This window comes from Apostichopus japonicus, chromosome 14 (assembly GCF_037975245.1).
Source record: "Apostichopus japonicus isolate 1M-3 chromosome 14, ASM3797524v1, whole genome shotgun sequence".
In the NCBI taxonomy this organism is placed as follows: Eukaryota; Metazoa; Echinodermata; class Holothuroidea; order Aspidochirotida; family Stichopodidae; genus Apostichopus; species Apostichopus japonicus.
In genome coordinates this window covers 11,869,287-11,881,774 of record NC_092574.1, presented here as the reverse complement: position 1 = coordinate 11,881,774, position 12,488 = coordinate 11,869,287, and the positions used below count along the sequence as shown (strand labels likewise).

The 12,488-nt window shown below is 35.0% G+C and overlaps 1 protein-coding gene across 2 annotated transcripts in view; it reads left to right on the top strand.

Annotated features, from left to right (window-relative positions):
• The window catches only part of LOC139980266 (complement C3-like), a 47,225-nt gene that overhangs the window by 30,952 nt on the left and 3,785 nt on the right, over positions 1–12,488 (top strand). For both annotated transcript variants that reach the window (XM_071991805.1, XM_071991806.1), the window contains exons 25-35: positions 477–636; positions 983–1,063; positions 2,108–2,273; positions 4,121–4,329; positions 4,847–4,999; positions 5,574–5,642; positions 6,719–6,897; positions 7,803–7,890; positions 9,027–9,210; positions 10,111–10,197; positions 12,055–12,132. In XM_071991805.1, coding sequence (XP_071847906.1) covers positions 477–636; positions 983–1,063; positions 2,108–2,273; positions 4,121–4,329; positions 4,847–4,999; positions 5,574–5,642; positions 6,719–6,897; positions 7,803–7,890; positions 9,027–9,210; positions 10,111–10,197; positions 12,055–12,132 — 1,454 coding nt within the window. The remainder of the gene's footprint in view (positions 1–476; positions 637–982; positions 1,064–2,107; positions 2,274–4,120; positions 4,330–4,846; positions 5,000–5,573; positions 5,643–6,718; positions 6,898–7,802; positions 7,891–9,026; positions 9,211–10,110; positions 10,198–12,054; positions 12,133–12,488) is intronic.

Here is a 12,488-nt window from a genome sequence, read left to right as displayed (position 1 = left end):
AAGTAATGTCTATCCACACGCTCCTTTACAAATATGTCTGGTGTCTGATATTGTTTTTTGAAGTGGTTAACACTTCAGAAAAGAAAAGAAAAAACAATTAGCCCAACATTTCTAAACTTTTTAATCTATAGGCTACCATTGGATCCATTGATAATGTAGTTGCAAAGAATTCTGTTCTGATTTCATTAAGTTATTAACCGAGTACCAAATTCAAAATGTAAGGGTGAATTCATTGTTCCAAGTGATAAGCTGTTTGTTTTCAATCTGTCTATTTCCTTTGAATAATCTCTCTCAAACACAAACACAGACACACAAAAGACATCAATTCGAAAGGCACTTTATTCTTTTGTATATTTCGTTTTGAAATTTGTATACCAGCTGACCAACCATGGTACCCCAATGCTGTAATCATGAAGGCACCAATTATACACTCATATAGACGTGTTCATTACTTTGTCGCGACTTGATTTATACAGGTTGACCGCTTTCGTGGCTAAGGTGTTTTGTCAAGCCTCAGAACTAACTGCAGTTGATGCCATGGTTCCATGTAGTGCCATTAGCTGGATTGTGAACAATAGACAACGTGCTACTGGTGCTTTCTATGAAGGACTAGCAGTTATCCACAAAGAAATGACGGTTAGTATATAACGAATGGTTCATCATACAACAATTTTAGATGTTTATTTCATCATATTAATCATTAAGATAAAAACTGCATAAAAATGAAAATAGTTACATATCTGAGAAGAGGTTTACATGAAATCAATCTTACATATTTTCACAGTGGAAAAATTGCGGCGTTTGCCCAAACAGTTATTGATGTCATTGTCGAGATGTAGTTCACCCTATTGCGTTAAATTGATTTTAAGTATTTGTAGCTGTGAAACATAATTAGAGTAGAGAAGAAAGTTTCTTTGTTTAGCGTTTAAAACCTGAGCCACCTATGGACTATAAACATTCTCTGCTTTTGTCGATTTTTCAGGGCGGTATTGAGGGTGACACTGCTATGACTGCCTTCACTTTAATCGCTATGGCTGAATGTATGTCTACATGTGATCAGGCGGTGAGTACATCATTTTATATGATCTTAAACAAAAACAAGAATTGACCATGCTTCATTAACTGCAATAGACATTACTAATGTTAACTTTTTTTCTTCTGATTGATGATTTGGTTTACGTTGGTATTCTCAGGGTGTACTAAACATCAATAACTGGGATCATACTCTATGATACTTCAAGCAATATCAAATGCCAGATACTCATACTGTGATAGCTAGTAACGGTCGTCAAAGTCAGAGCTGAAATAGATGATGGACTCGACGTGTTAGTGTAGTTTTATTTATTCCTGAAACTTCCACCCCTGTGGATAATCGGATAGTGCTTTCCTCTCTACTGTTATGGAATGACAACAGAAAGAAAACCTGCAAATACTTTACGTATCCAGGAAGACAATAAATGGAATGGAATGTATCGATCAAATATAATTCTCATTCAATCACCATCTTTCATCAATCTGTACATTTCTAATTGCAGGGGTTAAAACTTTGACACTTAACTTAAGCTTAGCTACAGGATACGTTATATCATTAAATGTACCTTACTATCATACTAAAGACCAACGTAAGGGTTGGTCTGTAGATCTTCTGGTAGCGCCTTGCGAAGACTTTGAGATCCTTGCGAGACGATCGTTTCGACGAATGCTAACTTCTGTTCAAACCGATGCTGGCGAACCACAACCAGCGTATTCAACTAGTCGTTGAATAATAATATATATGAATAGGCGTAGTATCTCTTTCCTGACAGCAAATGCAAAATATTAGTCTCTGTATGCCTTCAGTGCACTAATGTACGGTAAAAGGCAAAAGTTATAGGCGGCAAAGCTTCAGACTTTGCCAAACTTGAGCACGTATACCAAAATGACCGAAAACGTGTGGTTAACTAATTTAAAATTGTTGTTGTTTTCGGTAGTCAATGGTGACATTCATCAATATATTATGTAATGGTGTCATTATACAAATGCCGTAATGCTATAGTACCTAACAAAATAAGTAAATCTTAACAAGTTAAAACATAGTTTACTTGTTTGTTTTTGTTATATATTTTAGAACCCAGCTGCTAAGAACAGTGCCATTTCTTACTTGGAGAGTCAACTTGATGGACTTCAACGACCATATGTAATTGCTGTGGTGACCTATGCCTTAGCTCTAATGAACAGTGACAGGCGTGCCGATGCCAATATTAAGCTAAGATCTCACTCCGTCCACGATCCAGGTAAGATAGCAATTATAAGAAAAGGAAAAAGAATTTGTGAGCAGCAGAGAACATTATAATTATGTGGAATACAGTCTAATTCAGGTTCTTGTAAATATGTGAATTCAAAATTTCGGTATCATGCTCACACCTTCTGTTGGAATGTGCTTTGCTCAATGTAGCCGGTAAACCCTGAGAAACAATGAAAGCATCTTAACAATTGTACGCCGTAAGGCTCAGACTGGTAAATTTTTAAGAAAGTGTAGGTGACTTTGAACCGTATTACGTGAATATGTGAAGTTATCACTGTAGAATCACGGGGATGATAAGAAAGCAGTGACCCAAGAGGACTCAAGCAAAGACTGGAACCGTTTTCCAGTTTAAAACTGTATCGATAGTAAGTTGAACTTGTCCGAATACTGACTTGTAACTATAATGATATTAAAGTGAAATAAATATATGAAACAAAGGTATAACGAACTCACACATTACTTGCTCACGGGAGACTCCTTATACTTATCCCAGGTTTACTCCAAAGACAAAGAAGATTCAAACTATCAGAATAAACAAACACACGCACACGCACAACCACACGCACAAATGGTAACAGTAACATGTCCATCACTTAGGTTAAGAGTTCAAAAGAAGTTCTCTCCGTTTCCGGAAGTTAGCGTCGATGATCTCGTAGTCCCATCACACTATTATACTTGTACAGTCTAATTCCAGATTATATGAATATGAGTTTTTAGATGGTATAGAAGAAGTCATGAGCTTCCTCGAAATATTAAAAGTATTAAGCTGGGAAGGGTTTTGCCCTAACTTCAGACGACTTAATCGAACATTTAATGTAATATGTAAGAAAATATATAAGGTGCTCCATGAAAGAATGGATTGAATAATGACAATAAGATATAAATGAATACGGTATCCAACAACGGTTCCTTCGTAGATTTAATTATGAAATTTTATGATATTAAAAGTATTATGGTGTTCAACAGCGGTTCCTTCGTTGTAAGAATTCGGGAGCTAAAAAGTCGTAACGGAATTTAAAACTCCTTTCGTAAAAGAATAATACTGATGTAGCTCTCCCCCTTTCCAGACCCCCATGTCACTCCACCTCTCTCTCCCCAACAATTCTCCCTCCTCATATGTACCTCTTCTGCTCTCTCCTCTTCTAACAACTCTCTCTTTCTCTTGCCGACACTCTAAACTCTCTCAATTTGTTTGACACCCTCCCCTGTTTCTCCCCTTCTTGCTTCCTATCCTATGGGTCTCATATTCCCCATCACCTATCCCATAATTTTGTGTCGTCCACACCCTGTAGGATCATACGTCACCAGCACCACCAACCATATACCCAAGTAAGGATAGAAACGTACCCTCGCGAAAACACAAAATAATATTATGATACTATAAGGGGAGGAGTCTACTTACATCATTAATTACGAAACAACATCAATACTCTCCCCCCCCCCCCCCACTTCCCGGAATATCAGTGAACTTCAATATCGTGATTGTGCAGTAAGACGAACACTAACCTGATATTTTCTATCTGTGTTATAAGAAAAACTTAAACCCACACGTCTATCGCAACCCATTGGAGAACTCTTATTCAAAATAGGTGGACGTTGAGAAAACAAGTATTTGCTTGAGTTTAATTAATCAAGCTACAAGAATTAGTATTAAAAACTTTAAAGAAACGCGTTAAAAAGTGAGAAATAAGAAAAATGGAGACAGAATTACATAAGAAGAAAATAAAACAATTGTAACCAGTAAACACCCTGGTAATACTTGCATTTTTCCAAGACGTCTTCCACGGCATTTTAATTACCCAGAACAATTTTCCTTTCGACCTATCTTTTTATAAGTTACGAATTCTCGTGCCTGGGGTGCAGGCAACCAGCAACAAGATGGGCGACCATTCTGGATTCAACGCCGTCCTTCAGCTCTTTCCGTCGAGACGACCGGGTACGCTCTCTTGGCACAGATCAAACTTCGTGAACTCACATATGCTGCAGAAATTGCAAATTGGTTATCGACGCAACAAAATTATGGTGGAGGATTTGTTTCTACACAAGTAAGATGATCGATTCAAGAGTTCCCATGTTTTAACTGGAAACCTCCTAATTATTCCGTTTTTTCATCACTTTCACTGAGTTTATCACATCTACTTGAAATGTTCTTAACGTGGCCTTTTCTTTTCCTGCAAAAAGTCACAGCTGGTTAGCAATTTGTCTCGATACGGTTCATACCACGACAGAGCTCATTCTTATAGGCAACATATATAGGTTAAACTAAGAGGAATGGCTTGACTAAATGTTTGGGTTGTGTTGAAAACATGCAGACATTTACACGGAAGAGGCGTAGCAAGCTATAAATTTTCAGTGTTTTATCGAAATTGTGACTTGTTACGACAAACTTTCGACTACTTGTGAAAATAGTGCGAAAAATAGACGTTTTGTGAAGTAAACAAAACGAGTCTTGTCGGTCCCAAACTAATGTCTGTCCATTTGCTGTTGATAATACTAAACATGTACATTGAGCGTTCCATAATGCCAGGATTTAATGATCAAATTCATCTGCTTATTTTCCAGGACACGGTCATCGCCCTGCAATCTCTTTCGGAGTTTTCAGCCCTCACCGTAGGAGGTGACTTGAATCTTCACTGCAACATATCAAGTGCGAGTGGCTTCAAGACAATATTTCGGTTGGAAAATGAAGACACCTTACTTCAGAAGACAGTAGAGGTATATATGTTATTAGTGTTTTATATTGGTATTAATATATATAAATTATAATAAGAATATGTTAATTATATATAATAATCATATTTACGGAATTCGTACATCTAACACACACACACACGCGTACATACAGAGCACGATACGCCAAGGTAAAAACCACTCAACCAAATATATATATATATATATATATATATATATATATATATATATATATATATATATATATATATATATATATATATATATATATATACATATATATATATATATATATATATATATATATATATATATATATATATATGTATATATATATATTTTTATATATATACATTCATGTATACGTCATGAGTTGGAAAATCGAGAACAGTGATCAAACTTCCAGCCTCCACCGGGATTCGAGCCCGGGCCTCCCGCTCTGTATATATATTATATAATATTTATATAAATATATTTATATATATATATTATATATATATTATATAATATATATCGTGGAAATCAGGTGACTTATCAAAGGATATATAGTTTATATCAATGTTAATTGTAATAACTGATTGTCTTGATTTATTTTAAGGTAACGAAAGGGAACATTAGAGACCAACTTTTGGTGGAAACGCAAGGAGTGGGAATTGGAACATTAAATGTACGGCAAGAATTTCATTCTTAACTTGTAATTTATAAGAACGAACAGCCTTAACAAAAATCGACATTGTAAATAAATAGACAGCTCTATCAGATTTAACCAATCCCGAGAAAATATTAATTGCATTAGCCTGAGATACAATGGAAAGACTTGTACTATGTTAGTTATGTCTAAAGTCCATATCACGTCATTTTGAACACCAGAGCATGCTGTGGCGTAAAAATACACTGTGTAAACATCACATTTGGAGGTTAACGTTAGCAGATATATTTTTGGAAAGTATTTTAGCACGTTAAATTAGATTGGTCCGAGTGGAGGTTATACATCATCGTATGATACAAGTAATCTATTCTAATAAACTGCACACTTGATGATAATTTTAAGATAAAACTAATATTTTGCAATAGAGAGAAGACGGCGTCGCATCAAATATAATGTATACGTACCGTCATATTAAAAATGCATGTTGCAGCTATATCATTTGTTTCCACTTCTTTGGACCATGTTCTATCATCTACTATCGAATTGAAATGGAGCTCCATAAATCACAGTTGGTGATACTTAGTTGAAAGAAAACTTGCTATAACTTCGTCAATCATATAAAGACGATATGACGTTTAGGCTCTCAGGTTCTGTATGTATAGGTGTGCTGCGTATTACGTAACATGTTGTTTATGTTTTTCGCTCTTGTTCAAACCTTGGGATCTCCAGACACGTCCTTAATTAACATAGGGCTCTGTCATATGCGCCCTTTCTAGTTTCCCGAAACTAATCACTTCCGCTGATCACAAGACGACATCTTTTCAAGCATATTTTCACAACCATCACATAGGTTGAGGTATGTTACAGCGCTTTCCAAATGATCTGTAAATAGTATAATGACGCTCAATATTATCTAGAGCTGTATCTATAAGGCTCTGTTAGGAACGATATGACGGCGATGATGGAAAGCCTCAAAGATTTTCTATTGTAGCTTAAGGCATCATTCCTTGTCTATCCAAACTACTGTCTTCCTTGGTGAATATGATATTATTGTGCGTGTTGGATTGATTATCAACAAATATATTCCACTATAGGTCGAAGTGAAATACAACGAGAATAGTAACGATAGAAGAGAACTGTGTCCATTTAATATGGTCATCTCTACCGTGAGAATTAAAAAGGAACAATCCCCCGATAAAAACCCGGATCAAGACCCCGATGAAGAAATACGATACAATATGGGCGACAAGCTTTTAATTAACATTGAAGTTTCGTAAGTCATTGACATATGTAAATAAATAAAATAAAAAATATATAAATATTAATATATATATATATATAGTGTAGCTTTATATAAATGTATATACATTCAAATATAAATAAATATATATATATTTAAGTAATATATATATATTACTATATAAATATATAAATAATATATATATATATATTTATATACATTTATATAAAGCTACACAAGTGCCAGCATTTGGCATCTGATCACCTTCAAAAATCGACTAAAGGACGGCGATCAGTATACCCGGCACTCAGAAAATCCTGGGCACATCCCTGTATATATATATATATATATATATATATATATATATATATAGATATATATATAGATATATATATATATATATATTTCCTTGTGAAATTGACTTCATTACTCTTTTAAAACATGCTAACGAGTTTCACTGAAGAAAAATCGAGTTGATTTCTGTGAAAGGAAAGCCTCCAAAATATATATTTAAAATGAGAGGTATATCGGACACGAACATGACAACTTGACGTGCAATGCTAGGTAAAAATTACTTTTGAATGGCACATGAAGAAACGATAAAATTGTACATGATGGTTGTGGAATAGAAAACTACGTATTCAGTTGTTTGGGAATATTTAATTCACATTGCAATTAGTAGAATGTAATCCCGTTTCTCGAATGGTAAGAATTCAAAGCATTAGGTGTCTTTGTTGAGAGACAAATGATTTGTTCGGTTAAGGCTCATTTAGTTGATAAAATTAGTAGTTAGCCTATACTATCCAGTCCGACATCACCTGGACTAAATTTGACACATTGCAAATCTCTATTGTTTCTGTGTATAGCGGTGTTAATTATAAACAAGTTACTTCCTCCAACTAAATCGTACATATACCTGCACGTTCTGATTTTTGTAGCTATTTGGGCGACACCAACACCAGCATGGGTATTATAGATTTTGGACTATTCACAGGTTTTACTCCAAATAAGACGAGCTGCGAAAAGGTAATGTTGATCATTTACTCGTTGTGACAAAATCTACCAATGTCAATTTATTTTTGTAATATTTTCTTCGGAGGCATGAAGTTCAGTATGTGTCAGTAGTATTGATATCATTGTTTGATTAATGACTGCATGAACGAGGTAGCTATCATGTTTTTACCAACGTATATGTTTAAAACATCTCAATAATAGTGAGAGTATACCGTAGTCCATATTTAGACAAGCCTGTTTTAAGAACATCCTCAGCAGTTTCCTCAAACTACAGAAATATGAATAAATCACAAAACCTACAATTTTAAAACGTGTACCGTCTTTGAACTATAGTTGCTGGAGCAAAGACTATGCTCATGATGTTTTACGTTTAAATTTCTTTTTGCATGACAAGGGTTTTAAAATATCGACAACAAACACATAACAACAAACACAGATAACCTGTAGGCTACGTATAGTACATATTAGCATGTCTTTGTTCGATATGCGATATCTTCCAATCTAAAGCGTAACCGGGATGACATGTGATAAAGTCCTTTTAACCAGTTGCTATAAAATGTCAGGTGTCAATTTTGACATATGCCGATTTCGTCAAATCACAATCATAGAACTTGAATGAAACAACGAGAAAACGGAACTGTCAGTTGTGCGCAACTCATCAGAAATCGATTTCTCGTACATTTAACGATATTATCGATAGGACATATGACTGCCTATAGTCATACCATAAACATTCCATCTTTTCCAATAAGTTATCAAACAAACTTCAACTCATTGACAAATTGCTGTAACTCATGGACAGCTACGCAGGAACGGCTCTAGTTTCAGTTATTGAGTGGCATTTCTATATTTGTTTTTGTTTTATATTATGATTGCTATAATTGAAAATGTGATAATAATTTTAAAAATCAAATCACACATCTGCACAAGTGGTTAATATTTTGTCAATTATTTCTTTCGTGTAATACATATACCAACTTTCAGGCTAACACTCGTTAATAATTTCTTTCGTGGTACTAATATTATCTCTGTAATAATTATTATTAATAAGTTTTTGTGTAAGTATTTATTGATACAGCTATAACACGTGATCGCATTATCTGAGTTATATGTTAACTTCATCCATGCAACTTTTTAACCAATTACAGGTCGTAGAAGACAATAGCCTTGTAGCAAGATATGAATCTTCAGACCATTCAGTTATTTTCTATACTGATTACTTTCCCATACAACGCGAAGGCTCTATAAGCTTTGAATTTCTGGCTGAGTGTGCATTCAACGTCACCAACATTCATCACGCAGCTGTTAGAGTGTATGACTATTACGATCCAGGTTAGTAACTAATAATTCTTATAAAGCGTGATGATTTTCCTGATTTTAAGTTAAACGTATCTGTAAATTGCTTCTGTTCCTCAGTATCTACCCTATAGGCTACACATGGAATACAATGCCAATGTATTAAATCGTTATACATGTATACGGTTGCCACAACTTGCCAGGCATAAGTTTTCGAGTTCACATTTGCATATAACCTTACATGGTCTTTTAAACTTTCTATCCATGCACTTCCCAACTTCTCAATATTCTACTCCAAGAATACTGTAGTAAATTCAAATTTTGTGGTTTGCACCCTATGCATATTTATGGGTTGTTACGTAATAGGCTGTATGTAGCGTTAGTTGTGCACATAGCTTTTGCACGTATGTTTTCAGTTCTGTACACGCTGCGATGATTTCTAGCAGCGTCTCTGCAGAGCTCCGGGGTTCGCCTCGTAAACCCCTTAGTATTTCCTTAATTTTATTGCTCTCGGGTCATAAATTGCCCAGGGATACCCATATCTGGACTGTCTGGTTGTCCGTGAGGAGATGTCCCCCTTCTAAGAGACAGGATGCCTCATATCATTACTCCACATCGTATATGATGATATCACAGGTGTACCTTTGCAATGTCCATTGCAGCTGTTACATAACTTATTCAGACGTCTAAGGGTCTTATATAGGACTTGAATTGGGCTATAGCATTGAATAATGATCATGATTTGTTCAGTTGCATAGCCTGCGCAAAGCATCTTCGCTATTTAACGTTTAACCATGCTCAAACTGGCAACTTATGCCAACAATTAACAGCATGTAGTTCATATCATATAGGCATATTTAAATATCACACATTAGTTTCGAAGTGAGTTTTCACAATTGTTTTTATTTATGATCTTTTCAATCTGTTCTTTTATAGATGAGGAGTGCATACAATTCTATACAGGGGAAGGTTCAAATGTTGTACAGACGCTGTGTAACGATGACGAATGTACTTGTATTTCAAGTAAGTCGATCCATGTCATAAAAGCTGAGCTGATAGAAATTTATTTCATGTGTGATGTAAAAGTCAGGTTTGTACCCCTCGTATGACAGTAGGCATATAAAACATCCTCATGGGATCAACTGACTATCCTAACCGGCAGGTTAAAGCCATTCCCACGTCATTTTCTACACTAGTGAATAATTAGTCCGGTTGTATGGAGGTAAATCGATTCTATGAATAGTCCATTGTGCTTCTAATTGGCTCAGTTTAATTGGCACTATCCTGATGCAAACCGTTCAAGTCATTATAATCTCTTACAGTTTAAAATATAATCAGATATGTTTTATTATTGTATCATTCAGGGGTTATTTTCCATGAAAGTAATATTTCCGGTTGCATCTGTTATGATGGAGGCGGGCACGGAAGGAGGAAATGGGAGCGGGGTTGTCTCGAATAGAGTTCTCGCGGAAAGCCCTGCACCATCACCACATCAGTTTAGTACCTAGGCAAAGATACCTTCTCGGAGTAAATGTTCATCCCGTAATAAAAACATTTCATTAGACTACAGTTTGTCACACTTCTTTTTATCATGACTTGTAACGCAACCACATTAAAACATAAGGAAAACTGGAACAGTGTGCTTCATTTAAATGTACCACGATCTCTTTTATATCTACCTGAAGAAATACAATTCAAGTCATTAACATAATTGGTAGATTAATTACGAGATGTACATACTTCCATTGCATTATCTATACTTGTATACAATAATGGTATACCTACAAGCAAAGAGACAATATTGGGGCAATAATCCACAACATGGCATGACAATGCAGATCAGACCACACAGACATTCTTAACTTGGTTATCTCAAAACAGATTTTCAGTAGTGCAATAAGAAAGCAAATTACTCCATTTTTCAGGAGGAGTATTCTCTTTTGAAGGATGACCTAGCTACAAAACAAAGCTACTTTTGACATCTTGTAGACCGTTACAAAATAGTTCTATCTGTCCATATGAATGTCTACACCATCACAAACACACATATACACACAAATATATATATATATATATATATATATATATATATATATATATATATAATGACCATTTAAACATCTGAATTCATCAATTTAATGAGCATGGACTACTTAGTGTAACACAGCGACCATTGTGTCGTATTTAGTACCTCAGATGCAACACAAGATTCAAAATGAAAACATCCATATGGACACAAAAAGCGTATTCATGGTACATTAGAAATCTAGAATATTTTTCTAATGTTTAAAGCAATGGATAAATATTAAAAGTTAGGCTTACAGTGCGGACTGAGGAGCTGAAGTCATCATATATACCATTAAAGGAGTATTGCAAAGTTTCAGCATTAAATGTAACATATAATAATTTGTCTTTGACTATAACATTTCGAGTCTTTTAAATTCTGCCTAAGGTCATTCTTAGGTCATTCTAGGCATAAGGTCACTCTTTAACATCAGCTAATGCCTCCTTAGAGCTGAATCGATCAATTGAACCAACAAGATTATTCTAATTCTTAAAGCTTTGCAAATGAAGAGTGATAAGAATATCATTCTGTCATCAAAGCTAAACATTTGAAATGATCGAAGTAAACTGCTATACTCGGTGTAAAGTAAAACTTCTGCACAGATGTTTATGAGTTAACTTCTTCAGTTTTAATATGTCTTTATAAATATAAAATAAATTCTTAACTGCAAACACGTGAGAAATCGATTGAAAGTGTTCGGAGTGATCAGTCTTTTCTTGGAGTGAATTCATTCATTAGGTATGAAGCTAACTTGGCACGGAACCGTTCTTTGACAATACGTGTGTTTACATCACCTTTTTCTATCTTCTTTCAAGGTGAATGCCCTCCTTGTTTTGATAGTCCGGATAGTGGTGAACTATTGATCGCTGCGTGTGTTAGTGCTCAAACATATGGTAAGTATATTTTGACATAAGATCTTTTCATCTGTCACAGATATGCCTTAATTGTCATCATCACTGAAGACGTTGTGTGCAATCCTCACAGCATCGACATTGGCCGTAGGCTACACAGCAGTATTAAACATCTGATATGAATTTTCAAAATAATAATATATCCTATTCATTATCATCATCTACTAATGAAAACAATCTCCAAGTGGACGTTGGTATTGCAACGCTCGCCGATAGTCAACAGTTTCAACACAGCGCATGTGAGAAACCAGAAAAGAGTGGAGATACCTTTAATGGTTGGACCAGTGAGAGATATATACGCGAGGAACGAGTCTGCAAACGGGCCGCAATACCTTACC